At 39.2% G+C, this 17,131-nt stretch overlaps 1 protein-coding gene across 1 annotated transcript in view; it reads right to left on the bottom strand.

The window, feature by feature from the left end:
* EP300 (E1A binding protein p300) overlaps positions 1–17,131 on the bottom strand; it is a 68,991-nt gene that overhangs the window by 25,029 nt on the left and 26,831 nt on the right. The window contains exons 5-16 of the mRNA XM_040233224.1: positions 16,217–16,330; positions 15,082–15,327; positions 11,520–11,613; positions 10,805–10,942; positions 9,142–9,259; positions 8,316–8,487; positions 6,853–6,930; positions 6,307–6,416; positions 4,732–4,869; positions 3,528–3,965; positions 1,756–1,935; positions 1,409–1,553 (exon numbers count right to left, since the gene is read on the bottom strand). Coding sequence (XP_040089158.1) covers positions 1,409–1,553; positions 1,756–1,935; positions 3,528–3,965; positions 4,732–4,869; positions 6,307–6,416; positions 6,853–6,930; positions 8,316–8,487; positions 9,142–9,259; positions 10,805–10,942; positions 11,520–11,613; positions 15,082–15,327; positions 16,217–16,330 — 1,971 coding nt within the window. The remainder of the gene's footprint in view (positions 1–1,408; positions 1,554–1,755; positions 1,936–3,527; positions 3,966–4,731; positions 4,870–6,306; positions 6,417–6,852; positions 6,931–8,315; positions 8,488–9,141; positions 9,260–10,804; positions 10,943–11,519; positions 11,614–15,081; positions 15,328–16,216; positions 16,331–17,131) is intronic.

The raw sequence follows: 17,131 nt of genomic DNA on the forward strand, positions 1-17,131 counted from the left end.
GGAATCAGAACCACTGAAGGCCAAGAGTCCTTCGTTAAAATGTTTGATGTTTTAGAGCTTCAGCAGTAGACATATTTACTGTTTCAATGGCAAATGTTAGTTTTAATTCTAAAAAAACAAACAAACAAAAAAAAACCCTAAATTGTTATCATCAGAACGATGTACTCAGTTATCAAATTATGCTCAAATGTGTTCTCAGTATGTTTCCCAAAAGTCAGGAAGATTTGCTGGTGTGTGCCAAATGGAATTACGCTCCGTTTAAGAAGCTGGCTATTCAGGGTTCATCACTCTGAGCAGAGGCTTATTTCTTCTATCTACAAATTAATTTCATCTTCAAGATGGTATATCTGTCAGTACCTTGAGTATTTTTTCACCACATGGTGAGGGCTGCCATGAAAAATTCAAACAAATAGATGGGAGAAGCTTGTCTTTTATATTAATATTTTGCTGTGTTCAAACAGAATTTGAGCAAATTTGTGAGATTAGCTGTTTTAAGTATAAATTCTTAATAGTAAGACTGGGTTTGTTGCAGCCTACATCAGAATCACATCTCCATATATAAAACTTCACTTTTACTTATTTTTTAGCAGGATCTTAGTTCCCCAACAAGGGATTGAACCCCACCTCTTCTGCAGTAGAAGCATGGAGTCCTGACAGTGGACCACCAAGAAGTCCCAACAACCTTATTTTTAAATAACTCTTTAGCCCCATCATTTTAAGGTGCATTGTCCTCATGGAACACTTTCATAGGTATCATCTCAGGAGCTAGCAGAGCCCCTCTAAGGTAAGTCCTACTACCTGTGACACTGAAGGGGTCACTAGAGCCGTAAGAAGTTCTAGTCCTAAACTAGCTAGTGAATTAACTTCCGTGGGACCTGTTAAACACTCTCTGCTTAAGCATGCTTGCTTGCCTCATTACCATTCAGTAGCATGGTTCAGCCTGCCTGGACTAAGTGAGCTGGGTTAAGTTACTGGACCTTGCTGAGCCTCAGTTTTCCCGCCTGTGAAACAGGGGTCAGGGACCTCACGGAGGGGCTGTGAGGTTCTCAGATGAGACAAGGCAGCTTGTGGTACAGTGCCTGGTGCACAGCAGTTAACAAAGAAAACAAAGAATATTATTACTGCTGTTATTTCCTGCATTTTGATCCAGAGTATTATTTAATAATTTTTGTCCTCTGAAAGAATTCTGAGAAGTTGTTTGCCACCCAGTAACTGCTGGAAACAAATACACTTAAAGGAAAGAAAACTCCTTCTCCAACATTAGTAATAATGAAGACCAGGCCCAGGGCACCAGGCTTAATGAAATCACATGAAAGTTCAATTCCAAGGCCCAAGAAGCCCAATCTCACGCTACTGAAGTCTTTAGTTTTCCCTCTGCCTCCACGAACCCAGAGCTTAAGAAACTTACTCTTCTTCTTTGACTGTCCCGGGGCTGGAGATGACTGGGTCGCTGAAGTACTTGGCTGGTCTTCTTCCTCTTTTGTCTCAGTTTTTAATTCAGTGCCTCGCTCTTCGCTTTCTGTAGGTTCTACTTTACAGTCTTCTGCTTTAGGCTAGAAGGCATGGTAGGAATTTTTGGCATTCCAAAGACATGTAACTGAGTAGCAGTACCATCATTATCTTATTTACTCTCCCCTGTGGATGGAGCTCAAGACCCTTTCTCATATGGAAATCAGTAAAATGAGACCTAATTATCAGAGTCCTTTCCTGTAACATGTTCCTAACCCAAAAAGGCAGTAACTGCCCTCCTCTCACCTCTGGAATATCCTCTGGCTGAGTATCTGCTGGTTCTGGTGCCTCCACTTCCATTTTAGGCTCCATTTTTACTTCCTGTGAAGGCTGCTTCTCAGGAATGGTCTGAGAATTCACTTCCGTGCTACTAGTAGATGGAGGGTTTGATACCTGCCCTTCGATGCTGACAGCTGGCTGGGAAAGCTGGGTAGAAAAGGGCGGGGCAGAGAAAAAAAAAAGTCCGTCTATTACAAAACCAGAATTTAGGCTATATGACAAGATGGCAGAATAACCACCTATTTCTAAGCTAGTGTCATTACACCCATTTATGGTGTCTTGGGGCTAGTAAAAAACTCGCCTGCAACGCAGAAGATGCAGGAAACATTCGATCCCTGGGTTGGGAAGATGCCCTAGAGGAGGAGCGCACAGCAACCCACCCCAGTATTCTTGCCTGGAGAGTCCCCGTGGACAGGGCAGCCTGGTGGGCTACAGTCCATAGGGTCGCAGAGTCAGACACGGCTGCAGTGATCTGGCACGCATGTGCACACATGGTGCTTTCACTTACTCTGCCTAGTTGGCCCCCTGAAGTAAATCTTGCTTAAGAAAAGGAGACTGAGGACTAACAAATATCGGCTGGCTGGTTGTAGACACAAGAGTCAGCAACTGTTTCTCCAGTAACATTCTAGGACAGCGCCTGGGAGGGAGGCTTCAGAAAGGGCTGCCTCAGAGGAGCTCATGTTTATAGAAAAATGGAAAGAAAATAAGAAGGACTGATGGGCAATCTTTTAGTTTTAACTTCTCCTTAGGAAAAGTTTCATATGTACAAGTTCGGAGAATACAATAAATTCCCACAATGAGCAGCTGTTTTGAGTCATCACATTCGAATGGATAACTAACAACCTCTATTTTTCCTAAGTCTTCCAGTAACATACCTCTTAATGGGAAGTCAGTATTTTCAGAATCTATCCTATGTAGAATACAGATGCCTTTTTGCATCCTGCCTTTTCTTACATATCAGAGGCTAAGATGAACTAGTCACACATGAACAATGTATTAAGAAGTAGCGATGACTCCCAGCACTTCTTGGTTTGCCAATAGGACAGAGAACTATCAGCGATCATGTAGAAAGTTTCAACAGTGGCACGCAGAGTTCTGTTAATAAGGATGTAACTGGTGGACATCTGGATCTCTGCTACACAGGTAACACATCTTTCGCAAGGAGTGTTTCAGGCCCTTATGAAACACCTTCTCATGAATTTTCTAACTTTGGCTAGTACCATAGACATTCATAAGTCAATGATTTTGTTCATTTGCTCTTGAGCACAGCAGTTCAGGCCGTTTGAAAAGATTAAGTATCTGTAAAATTCACGTGTAGTACTAAACGTCTGGTCGCTCTTCTCCCCTTACATGCTTTCAAGCCTCTGAATACAACGTGACTGCGGTCAACATAAGATCTAAAGAAAATCTTTGAGGTCCTTCTATGTGAGGTGTGACAGCAAAAGTCCGTAAACATAAGAGGCGACAGTCTGAGGAGGCAACAGTGAGAGAAGAATGGCAGAGAACAGACATGGCACAGGGAAGCTCCCCCGAGGTCCCGTGATAGGGACTCGGTGCTTTCATTGCCATGGGGCCAGGGTGGATGCCTGCTCAGGGAACTAAGGTCCTGCAAGCTCACCACCCCCACCCACCTCCCACCAAAAAAAAAAAAAAGAAAAGAAAAAAAGAAAAAGCACTGAAGTAGTGTCAAACTACAGTACGGCTGACATGGTTCTGCCGAAAGCCCAGACTCTGCTTACTGGAGTTGCCGGCTGCGGAGGCAGCAGGGGTGCCGTCGGGGTGGGCACAGAGGCTGCTGCGCTTTGCTGGGACAGGGGCTGCTGCTGCGCCTGGTCGACTGAGGGAGCGGCAGGAAGCGAAGGCTGCACTTGGGGAGGAAGTTGCGTTGGCGGCGGCGTAGGCGTCTGTCTTGGAGGCGGATGGAGAACCTGGGACTGTGGGCCAGGTGGCATGGCTGGAGGCGTAGGAACAGGGGCTGGGATTGCTGTTGCTGGTGGCTGCTGAGCCCCTATGCTAGGGGGAGTGTGGTGAGGGGTGGGGGTACGACTAGGTACGGGTGAGGGTGAGTTCTGATGCAGAGCTGGTTGAGGGAGAGGGGGACAGTGAATGTGGCTCCCTTGAGACCCGGGAGGCATTATAGGAGAGTTCACAGGACAGGAAGAACTGGACATCTGTGCCTGTTAAAAGGAAAAACATAACAAGATGCAATTCAGAACAGAATCAAAGAAGCATTTACATAGGCAGGCTACATACATTTAACAGGAATCAACAATGAATGCCTCCATTTCAAAATGTGTCAAAAACCCTATTACTGGGGGCTTGTCTTTGGGAAATCCAACCAGTACAGTACTCAGTTAAGTGGATGTCTCGGGGCTGTGGGGGCACGGGACAGGTGAACCTGTTGTTTTCTAGCCATCCAATGCTCTCTTCAGCCAAAGTTCTCTCTTCTGCTTCATAGCGCTCAGTAAGATACCATGTTTAAAGAGTTCACTGTTTTAAAAACTGGCTAAAATGGTTTTCTTTAAAATCTAATCTCTTTCTTACTTGGGCTTCCCTGGCGGCTCAGTTGGTAAAGAATCCACCTGCAATCCAGGAGACCCAGGTTCAGTCCCTGGGTGGCAAAGATCCCCTGGATAAGGTGATGGCAACCCACTCCAGTATTCTTGCCTGGAAAATCCCAGACAGAGAAACCTGGTGGGATATAGTCCATGGGGTCACAAAGAACTGGACACAACTGAGCAAATAAACCACAATCACTTTTTTCTTACTTATTAACAAGGAATACCACTGCTGTATCACAGAGTCATCACTTCATGTTCAGAATACTATGTCCATAACTATTTTAATTAAAAGCTTAATTCTGATGCCCTTCTCTGTAAAAACCTACATCAAGAGAAGCTTTAAGAATTGCACAAATTTAGAACAACCATCTGTGAGACATACTTGAGACACTGGTGCTTGACCGCCAGACGGAGCCAAAGGCATATTTGTTACATTCATTCCCTGTGTTGAGAATTGAGTCTGAGGAAGAAACTGGCTCTGGCTGGAAGGCTGCTGCATGCGAGGCCCGTAGCCCATAGGCTGTACACACACACACAAAACAAAACAAAACACAGAGCACCAAGTTGCTTCATTTTAGTTATTCTGCTAAGGCTGGAATCATCAATTAATTGCTCTGGCCCTGCTATGGGAGGGTGGAGAAGAAAAAGAAGAAAGTGGCTTGAGATCAGCAGACACTCATGCCAAGGTAACAGAGAACAGCCTCACTACTTAACCTAAAGCCCACTCACTCTACAGAAGTTACACACACACGTCTAGACCGAGGTACAGAGGTAACTGTCTTTATACACTGCCTGTTTTATAAGTGAGAAGAGCAAATCAGTTTCATGAGGTTTTTGCTTATGTAGGTATTATTAAAGCACAAGCTGTAAGACTCCATAGTGAGTAATTATGGATACCAAAGGCCCAAAACTTCATAATCAAAGAAAGGCGTTTGTCTCATAGATTAAAATGAAAAATAAAACCCCTCATTAAACACAGCAGCTCAGAGGCGAGACAACTCCAAAAAGGCCCAATGACTGACAGTACTAACTCTGGGAGGTAGGGTAAGGGCTGTGGGCCAACATGGAGAGGTGGATGACAGGTTTAGAATCTGCATAAGGAGCAATGAGATGCTCAGAGTCCCTCTTCTCCACTTGAGAACCAGACAACTGCCCCTCCACCACTCTTGACAGTTTCCTCCCTGGGCAGGCTATATGTTTGGGGAAGACAGGCATTACGGGAGAGAGAGGACTCTGGCAAAGTGTGCAGACTACTCAACACTGAGTGAGACTCTAGGCAGTGCTGGCTGGGTGCTGTTACAAGCTTTCTAGTACTGTGACTAGATATGAACAGTATTTGGAAGCAAATCTTTCTTTTAGTGTTTATTTTATATAAATTATAATCCAGAGAGTTCTTAACTGTACAGGATCCTATATACTTTAGACACATGCTTTTCCCAATTAAAGCCGTAAACAGCTTTCATGCTATCATATAAGTTCTGAAATTACCACTTATGAAGCATTCCAATTTACAGATGTACCATAATTTAACCATAATGAATCCCTTAATGTACATTCAGGCTATGGCCATTTTCTAAAACACATTATATAATATACCACCCTTAATATGAATTTTCTTCAAATTATATCCTTTCAGTATCTCAGGAATTATTTCTATATGATAAATTTCTAAAAGCAACAAATATAGTTAAAAAGAGGTGAGTGAAAATTAAGGACTTTAGTATTCACTGCCTAATTGTGGTATATGGTTTAGTTTTAATCATTTAATCAGGTCTGTGTTAAGGGCTAAATACAACAAAATTCTACGCAAAACAAAAAAACCCAAAAACAACAGCATTAAGAACTAATTGCATATAGTTAGCTGTTTAAGCAAGTGTTAGAATTTGTTGTCTCAGAGAAAAGGAACTTTAAAAAGGTCAAGTAAAGGCCAAAAAGATGACCCAGAAGTCAGACTTACCGGGTTAAGTGTTCCAGTTTGAGCTAACTGTACATGGTGCTGAAGAGGAGAGGTTTGCCGGGGTCCGATAGGGGGCTGAGGCATATTCATCTGGCCAAATTGATTCAAACCTGTAATCAGTACAAAATACTAAATCTGAACACCATGTGACTGGAGAATAAGAGAGTTCTTTACAATTCTATGTCATTTTACCAGGACAAATAAAGGAACCTGCTTCCAACTGTGAAAGAATCTCTGTTTCATTCCCAACAGCTACAGAAAGGCATTGTTAATTAATGTATGGTCTCAACCAAATTTGGATGGAATAAATCTCATCGTGGCTAGTTGTTTTTAAATGAATGCTTGATCGTTTGTATCTTTTGCTCCTAGACCTGCCAGCCAACCTGCTCTTCACCCTTCCTCCCTCCCTGGGCTCCTAATCTAAAAGGCTTTCTGATTTCTCAAGTAGACAATCGTAATACCTGCTGCTGAATGGCAGCAGGAATCAAGGTGACAATTTTAAGCTTGTAATACACTAGGAATTCTGTTAAAAAACAAAAACCTTACCAGGTTGTGGAGTTACCCGAGGCATCATCTGGTTTGGCACATTGCCACGGATCATAGATGGATCAGGGAGAGGGCCATCTAGAGCAGAACAGAGAAATGGTTAGAAACGCACCTTTCAGCCAGCTATTCCCGTTTAAATAAGAGTAGTAACTTACAGAATTCAGTCCATCAAAAGAATAAAGGTTTGAACTAGAGAGGAATCTGAAGAAAATGCTTTTTTGCAATACAAGAAAATATCTCGAAATGGTCTTAGTCCATTTCTTTATGAATCAGGGTGCTTTTGGTGTTGACAGGAAATAATGTAAGATCTTATATTGAAAAAGACTAATATTGGAGAAGCCAATGGCATCCCACTCCAGTATTCTTGCCTAGAGAATCCTAGGGACAGGGGAGCCTGGTGGGCTGCCGTCTATGGGGTCGCACAGAGCTGGACACAACTGAAACGACTTAGCAGGAGCACACTAGAACCATTGTTTGTATTTTAAAATAAAGACTACAATTTAATACCTGACAAACTTTAAACTTGGCTCAAATTTCTAAAGAAGTCAAGTAAATGGTACCACACTCGAATATCTCAAACTTAGCCACTTGTCTCTATGTCGTAGTTACTGCTCTAATTCAAACTATCACCACTGAAGCAGTGTCCTCAACTCTAGTCTTGACTTTGTTTCTGAACAATTGTTTTACCTATCTACTAAAAAAAAAAAAAAAAAAAAACACCCAAACCCACACACCTGCAATTTTCCCTTGCTAGTGGGGCCTCCGTGCATGTTGTTCTCTCTGCCAGAAATGCTGTTCTCAATTCTTTTCACCATCATGGTCCAATGAGAAAATGTATCCAGCACACCACAGTTAACACATGAGGCTGCTGAAAGCTCTCCACCTGACTACTTCAAGACCTGTGGGGTGTGAATTTCTCAGCCCATTCACCATTCACCATCCACCAATGGCCTAAGAGTTGGTACCTGCTGGCTCAGTTGGCACTACTTTATAGGTAGCCAGCTTTTCCTGACTCAAAAAACACAGGTTTTCCCCATCATAGCCGTTCACACATCATTTAAACAGTTCTTAGCCTATGAACATACTGGGTCAAGAAGAAAGTGTGACAAGGTAAGTAATCTGATACTGTTTAAGATGTATCAAAGCCAGTGAGGTGCTTGCCTGCTGAGTCTACATCAATTGACTGCCTACCACATGCAAGTCAGTAAAAACCCATGGGGTATCAGTTCCTAGATGTCACTATGTGGCACTAAAAATGATGCCATATTGTTAAGACAAGTAGCAAGTCTAGAAATCTTCAATATACTGTTTAATGTTTTTACTAGAGAACGAACCAAGTTCTTTGAAAAGGCAATAGTCATTTGAAAGCTCTAGAATAGTAACATAAGCTAATGCAAATTAGTGAATTTGGTTAGAAACCATTTTATTTCAGCTTCTCCTAAAAATACATAAAAAGCACTTACTAGAAGTCATTCCTGGTTGTGGCTGCCCCATGTTAGGCCCTGTGTTCATAACTGGCACCATGCTTGCAGCACTTGGTAGCATGTTCTGTTTCTGTAGTCTAGTCCTTCGCTTTTCTTCTAGTTCCTTCTGAATCTTATAGATCTTCTCAGCTAGCAGGTGGTAGTATTCCGCCTTTTTGAATTTTGTTAAGTAGAGATGAGGAAAAAAGATGAACTACCATCAGGTAACAGAAAAAATGAACTAAGAGCAAACATTTGCTTCATTTAAAACAGGCAGAAATGAAAAGGGAAAAGAAGCATTCTAATCTACTTTCTTAGATCATTCCAAATATGAGCTCACATTTAAAATGATCAGTAAAAAATTGCTATATAATGAATCTACATAGTAAGGCATGACTTCTCAAAGTACAATTCCCAGCATGTGCAAAGAATATGCTACTTCTTAAAGAAGTGCGAATTTAAAGAAAGTTCAACTGATACAAAAATACTACTTGAGATGAAGATACTAAGCAGCTGATTCACCACCATATTCCAGTGAAAATAGCACGGAGCATGGTAACAGCTCAACCACTTTTTAGCTGCCAGAAGGACAACCCAGATAAAGTGCCACATGAGTGCGCTGTATTAAGAGGAAAAATGTAAGATTCTTGACATACACTTTAAGAAAAGTGTTTTGTTATCGCAATTCCACAGTGCATTACAGGACAGAATGGCTAAAGGGTGTCCTCTGAGGTATAGTGTTCTGTGTATGTGCAACAAAGAGGAAAAAAAATAAACAACCAGAAGAGGTCCACTTTTGCTTTAAATAGAAAAAACAGATGCTCACTCGATTGTTTGCCGATTCATACATGTCCCCTTCCACTTTCCGGGCATATGCAACTAGGTTTTCCATCCGTCTGTCTTTTAAAGCAGCAGGATCCGGAGTGGGAAATATGGCTTGAACACTAGGAATATAAAATCCTACCACTATTATATCACGTCAGCTTTTTTTTTTCTCATCATAGAAACACACAGTATTTTAAATATTTTCCTGGTTAGTATTTTCTCATTTTTATACAATGAATACTTTGGGTAAAATTTTAAAATAAGGCTTGAGATGTGTTCAAACATAAATTACCGACCAAAAGAAGTGTCTGTCTGCATTAATCAAATCAAAGGGTTTTCCTGATCAGAATATAAGAAATAACCTCATAGAAATACTCTCTGGTCCCTATTACCCTAATGTAGGGGAAAAAAAAACCACACCTGTGCTATCTGCATCACGGGAAGTGAGAAAACCTGACCTTTACTACAGCATCATGTAGCAAAAGCCTTAAGATTCTTCTACTCTCATACTCAGCTTAGTGAAATAAAACCTAATAATCTCTACAAAATCTTAAAAGATCAAAAACTTGAAGTGAAGGGAGCAAAAATGTAAAGCAAATTCTGCTAAATTCAATGTCTTTTACTCTCTACAATTCCTCAAAATGCGTGGCACTAACTTTCCTGAAGGCTGACAAATGTGATTTCAGCTACGAACTTTATCATCTGGACAACTCATGGTCAGCTGTGTGTTACACCTGAAGGAACCAGGTGGAGAAGAAATAAATGGAAATCCGAGTTAGTAAAAAGTTCTCAAGCATATAATATTAACATTAAGTCAGATGATCAATCCCAAATAGCCTATTGTTTCTATTAAGTTTCTAAACAATTTGATCACAAGATAAGTTTGTTGTGGTTATTCCTTATTAATTCATTGTATTAAAAATAAAATCTCAGTTTTCTCTTTGTGTCAAATTCCATTTCTGGTGCTATCATTTGAGAATTCCTAAATGAAGCTCAAGTATAACTGATAAGCTAATGTAACATAAAAATAAACTAAGAAGATAAGACAGACTACCTGGTTTCAAGGTAACAAAAAAAACTGGATGAAGTGGAGATCCCTCTGCTCTATTTTTAGGGTACTGGGTATATTACATTTTACCATTCTATATGCCTTACGCCTCTTTCAACCAACAAGACAGTGTTTGTGAGGCAGTGTGCCTGGCATACATTAACTTCACAAAAAACAGTGCACAGGTATTTCACAAGTAATTGCTATGTACACATCAGAAGACCAGAAGACCAGAGAGGCCACCCAAACAGATTCAATTTGTCAAAATAATAAAAATTTTACCAAGGATAACAGAAGGCTGTGTTGCCACTACTATTCTAATGATCTAAATTAAAACCTAGTTTTTCTTTTAAAATATGAGCTTTATAAAGGAAATGATTATTTAATATATATTGATTATTGTCACTAGACAGAATCCTCACACATGGTTAAAAGCTAAAAGACACCTAAGAAATGATGGAGAAAAAGTTGAGAAGCAGAGAATAGGAAGCAGGAAAGCCACAGGAGAAGTATCAGCAGCAACCAGGCTATAGAAAAATCAGTAATTTCTCGTGTTTAAGGGCCTGGCAGATTGACCTTTTAACTCCTTATGAATAAGACATGCCAACAAGCTTACAGTTTGTGGACAAGATGATTTCGAAGATCCTGAGTAATATCTTCATGCCATTGCTTCCGAATTCCAGTACTGGATGGTTGAGCTGCTGTTGGCATAGGACCCAGAGAGGCCACACTGCCATTGTCACTCATCATTGGGCTTTAAAGAGGAGTGAAACAGTTTTAGCAAAGAAGGGTAGGAGAAAGAGGCTCTCATTTAAGTAGAGATAACAGTGATGACTGCAATAGGGCCAATACAACTATGACAAGTCTATTTACACATAAATCTGGGGGAAATGGCATGTATGTATTTGTATTTGTGAGGGGAAACAAAACACGCAACATTTCACTGTGTGGAGGGGTGGCTGATATCTTATGTTTAAAAGACACAAGATATCTTGTGTTAGAAGATTAAGCCATCATTTTGACACAGCTTACCCAGAAATCCACTGGGCAATGAACTAATTGCTAGCATTGGGATAAAGCAAACTTGCTTTTAAGCAAACTTGCTTTTTAAGCAGCTGCATTTGTTAACTTCCTACTGTATTTGTAAAGGTGTCAGTTACTCCAAATAACTGATATAATTTCTAAAGAGGTTATACAGAGCCTAAAGAAAACACATCATTTGTTATCATTCATCAAGGATATTGTCAAATCAAGTAAACTTAAAAAGCTCAGATACGGAGCTCTAAGTGTCTGAAATCTGACAAAGGGCACAAGCCAAGATTAAAACTTACTTTTGAGAATTTATGGCTGAATGCAACATCGAGTCAGAAAGAAGATTCGACGGTTGAACCCCTACACCTCCGTTTACTCCCATAGGACTAGCACCTACGTCAAAAACAAAAAGCAAGAGACGGTATTTTAAATACCAAAAAATGATAACAAAAACAACAAAAATTAAGGATAAAAAGAAAGGAAGAGGAAAAACTATGAAAGTACTAGAATAAAACATTACAAGAATTTTTTGTCCTTTCAAAAGACCCAAAACAGAAGTTTTAAGGATATTTAGAAATGTAAAAGTAATTAGTAATAAGTAAAATAATCACCATAAACCAAGTCAAGAGACAGATGACAAATCTGGGGGGGGAAATGATAATATATGATAATTACTTGCAATATAATCAGCAACACATATATAAAGGCTACTACACAAAGTACCTTCATAGCATAGTAAGAAAAACATGAACAAGAGGAAAACAATTTACATAAAAAAAGAAATACAGTAGCTTAAAAAATATACATGAAAAACATATAATTTTTTTTTCATGTATGAAATTCCAAAAACTTTTTTTTGGCGGGGGGTGGGGGGCACTGGGCTTGTGGAATTTTAGTGGCTTGTTTGGGGACCTTAGTTCCCTGAACCAGGGGTTGAACCTGTGCCCCCTGCAGTGGAAGCATGGAGTCCTAATCACTAGACCATCTCAGGGAAGTTTGAGAATACAAAATGTTGAGAAAGGTTTGGGAAAAGAAGCATTTTCTATGAAACTTCATAGGTGTGTAAACTGATCCACTCTTGGGAAAGCTATCTGGTAACTGTTAAACAAATGAAAAAAAAAATGTACACACATTTTCACCAACTTAGATTTCCACTTGCTATTCCATCTTACAGTTATACTCACATATGTATGGATAAAGATAAGAGTAATGGTGTCAAAAGGAGCAAAAAACTAGAACTACAATTGTTTAGGGAACCGAACTTAACACATGCACATGTTTTCGTAAGCACCATCTATGTAAGAACATAGGCAACCTAAGGATGATGATCCCCAGGGAGGGGAATGAAAGATAGTATTTGCATTACACATTTTATTTTTTTTTTTTTCTTTTGTTTTTTTTTGTTTTTTTATTTTTATTTTTTGCATTACACATTTTAAATTGACTACTCCTTCAAACTGGCTTGGATAGCTCTATGTATTCCTATTACTTGTTTAATTAATGATTTAATGAGTATTACTTCTTTAAAACAAAGAAAACCATCAATGGCAGTATTTATACTAAATCAGATTTTCATGTGGTTAAAATTTTTTGATTAAAAATTTTATTAATATATCCTTCAAGATATTTAGTTAAAAATAAGAAAACAAAACTCCTCCCTAAAATGCAAATAATTGACTGGATTTCTCAACAGTGTCTAATAAAAATCCTACTGCCTTCTTTCATCACACTTCCCAAATGGTTAGGCAGAACTCTCCTAACAGCATCAAGGCAGGCTCTGAAATGCAGTTGCTGGTAGTGGCTTATCTGTCACTGTGAAATATTCATTTTTAAGAAAATTACACATCCTTAACACAGATTTGTTTCACTGGTGGCAACAGTAATGAAGGTAAAGAAAAAAGTGATTATACTATTACCGATTTGCTTATTTTACTGCCTTCTGATGGCATAGGAAAAAAGATATCGACATTCCCTCCAAAGTATCCAGGTTCATTTAATCTTTGGCACTGATTGCAAGTAATGGCTCAATCTAACTTGAGAAAGATACCTTTACACAGGTTTGTATTTAAGACCTTAAGAGTGAGCATTCACTTGAGATACAAAAATGTAGGAATAAAAACATTACTGGCACTGACAGAATAAGTCAGAAAGAAAAAAACAAATGAACAAAAGAAAAATTCAAAGCACCTAATAATCAAGAAAATACGTAATATTTTAAGCCCTAGGGAGAATCTTAAGCCTTAGGAGAACGTATATTTTTTTCTAAGCCCCGACAAAATCTTTATACATTAAGTGAATCCAATAGTAATCAGAAGATTAAGAATGTGGTTAAACAGGGTCACGGGGGCCTTACAGTAAAAAGTTCTAATGCAGAGTTCCGGGAGTGGCTCCCTCCTTTCCCTCTCTGCTACAGAATTTGTATTACCTGAAATATGCAGTAGAGATCCTGCTGTTTTGTCTATTTGTTCACTTACCTGCTCATCCACACTAAAGATGTCTCAAAAGTAGGGACAACCAATTACTGAGCCCCTGTGCCACAACTACTGAGCTCGCAAGCCTGTGCTTTGTGACAGAGAAGTCACTGCAAGAAGCCTGCCTACCACAACAAAGAGTAGCCCCTACTTGCTGCAACTAAAGGAAATCTACGTACAGCGATGAAGACCCAGTGCAACGGCCCCCCAAAAACAATAAAAGAGATCAAAATTTTAAAAAAAGAAAGACTCAGAAAGGTAAAAGAAATCCAAGAAGCTAACTTGCAAATAAATTAAACTCCTCTCTCAATAACTCTTTAACAGGTTAGCATTCCTTGTTATAAGAGAGTGTATACTTTCTTAAGTTAAAAATAATAAAAATCAACAAGATTTATATTTTTATGAGTAGTGTGCCCAACTCTGCTTTCTCATTTAGAATCAAATAATGTGCAAAAACTAAAGCCTATTGCACCTATCAATAGAACAGCAAAAATGAGTTTCACAGAAAAAAGCATGGTAGATTACTTCAAATCAGACTGCTGTCTAGTTACAGAGAACTTCATTACCAAGAACAGTTTTAGAGTAAGAAGCAAAGTATTAAGTCATGGGCTTACCAAAACTGCTTTATAGATATTTAACTGCTTGACAGTAAAGAGATAAGTCTTAGAGCCAATCTCTTTCCCCATATAATTATAGAATAAAAACCACCCTCAAATTAGGGTATAAGAACACTGCTCACTCTTCCCTTCCCTCTGTTCTATAATAGAAAGAGGTTAGGCAAACAAGTGTATCTGATAAACTATTTCAAAGGCAAATCACTCCAGCTACCAGATACATTGAAATCTATATAAACAATAATCAAACACCTCAAACCAAAAGAATACTTCCAGCCCAAACACAACCATTTCTTTCTATACTTTAAAATATCAAAAAATTTGGAAACTTAAATGTCCACCTGTAACAAGACTGTTCTATACAACAAAATACTACAGAAGCATCAAAAAGGATACATTAGGTAGAGAAACAGAAAGATGTTCACACTGTATTAAGAAACAGTCTGTTAAAACTCATGGGATCCCATTCCTAGAAACAGAAACTAATATATGCACAACAAGATTAAGAAGGATATACACCAATAGCTGTTGCCTCTGGTATATGGATTACAAGGGTATTTTTACACTATTAATCTTTTAAAAGTTATTTCAAAAAATTAATCACATAACAGAAACAAAAAAGATGGGGAGACGGGGGAGCAAACAGAGAGGGAGTAAAAGAGACATATGCATACACGCAGACTAAAATAAACCAAGGAGCTACCCTTGCATGTTACACGGCAATCACACACACAGCTGGTGTCACCTCTGTCATGACGAGGAGGACACAGACTTACTCATGTTGCTCATGGGCCGCATCCCTTGGGGAGACTGCCCAGACTGCTGGTTCTGCGGATTCTTCGCTTGTACCTGGGGCTGGGTTGGCATCTGATTTACTTGATAGGGCAGTCCAAGGGCTGCATAGGCTCTTTCTATAGAGCTGGGATCAATCTGACTGACAGTGCTTAGGCTGGGAGTGGACTGTTGACCCACCCCTAGAGAGCTAGTATTGCCAAGTCCAACTGGTGCTCCAGTCAAAATTGCTAGGGAAAACAGAAGAAAGAGTATTACAACATTAAAGATGCTGAGACAGGAAATACTATCATGTGTGAGTTTTAAACACAAAAATACTGTTGTGTGATTATGAAATACATGCACCTTGTTTCCCATTATTTCCTTAAATTTCTAAGCATAGAACTGATTGGTCAAAGGGCATCACTGGCATGAAAAACTTTTGATCCAAAATACCCAAAAGCCTCCCCACAAGCTGTATCAATGTTCCCACCAAGAATACATGACAGCGTGACAGGAAAGAAATGGTATTTTATTTCATTACTTAATTTAATAGGGAAATTTTGGGTATTTCCTCCTCCTAGTGAACTATTTCCTAGTCCTAATTCTCTACTAGGATATCTATGATTTATTTACTAATTTATGGAATTTCATTCCTTTTAAAAATATGCTATATACAGTTCCAAATTTATCTTTCAATCCTAAATGCTACCTTCAATCCTAAATTTAGGATTTAAATTTTTAAATCCTAAATGAGACGTGGTGGCTGCACTTTCTACTTTTGATACTTTTTCTTCTCTAAGAAAAGCTCATCACTCCCAGGCTTCTAAAAATAATCTCAAACTTTTCTTCAACATTAATTTCAAATTATCTAAATATTTAGATCACAGGTAGAGAAGAAGAAGAATCTGCCCAATGTCAAAGCAATGATCTTTCTGGATCTTATTTAAAGTAATAAATACTTCAGTTCTAACCTTATTATCATGAAGTTTGTGGTAAGTGGAAATAATCTAGGATGACAGCACTGGCAGTCACAGGAACTTCATATAATCAAGAAGTACATTAAATCTCACCAAACTGCACTGGTGAAGAGTCTAAGAATAGTTTGATATAAAAGTTTCCAAAGATTTCATCACTTACACTGTTGATTTCTCTTATCTCCAGCATTTTTAAGGGGTAGACACACAGGACAATCATGCCTTGTACAATTCTTCCAGTGTGAAATGATTTGTCGAGAAGATGCACAGTGTGCCACTAATAAGAAAAATGATTTTTTACATTATTATTAGCTAGCTTATCAACCATATAATGAGTGCTACAAATGTTATTAATACATCTTCCTAACACCCCCTAAAGGGTGTATTCTTGTATTTTACAGTTGAGAAAATAGGCAAAAATTGGTTAAGTAATTTGAACAAAGTCACACAGCACCCAAAGTGGGATTCAAACTCAAGCAGTCTGATTTTCAGAGCCTCTATTTTTGACCACAACACTGTGTGAGAAAAATCTTTAAAAAATAGATTTCTCTTAAAAAAAAAAAAGGGGGGGGGGGGACAGGGCTTCCCTGGTGGCTCAGTGGATAGGAATCTGCCTGCCAATGCAAGGGTATCCTGGTCCAGGAAGATTCCACACTCCACAGAGCAACTAAGCCTATGGGCCACAACTTCTGAGCCCTCGAGCTCTAGGCCAGAGAGCTGCAACTACTGCAGCCTGAGTTCCTAGAGCCTGTGCTCTGCAACAAGAGAAGCCACCACCAGGAGCAGCCCCGCGGCCTGCATGCAGCAATAAAGACCCAGTGCAACCTTCCCCCCAAAAAAGGGTACAAATGAACTTATTTATAAAACAGAAACAGAATCAGAGATGTAAAAAAAACTTCTAGTTACTGGGCAGGGGAGGTGGAAAAATTGGGAGATTGGGAAGGACATATATATATTACTATACTCTATAAAACAGGTAACTAGTAAGAATCTACTGTCTAGCACAGGGAACTTTACTCAATACTTTCTAATGACTTACATGTGAAAAGAATAGAGAGTGGATATATGAATATGTATA

Source organism: Oryx dammah, unplaced genomic scaffold (genome assembly GCF_014754425.2).
Source record: "Oryx dammah isolate SB20612 unplaced genomic scaffold, SCBI_Odam_1.1 HiC_scaffold_29, whole genome shotgun sequence".
Lineage (NCBI taxonomy): Eukaryota > Metazoa > Chordata > Mammalia > Artiodactyla > Bovidae > Oryx > Oryx dammah.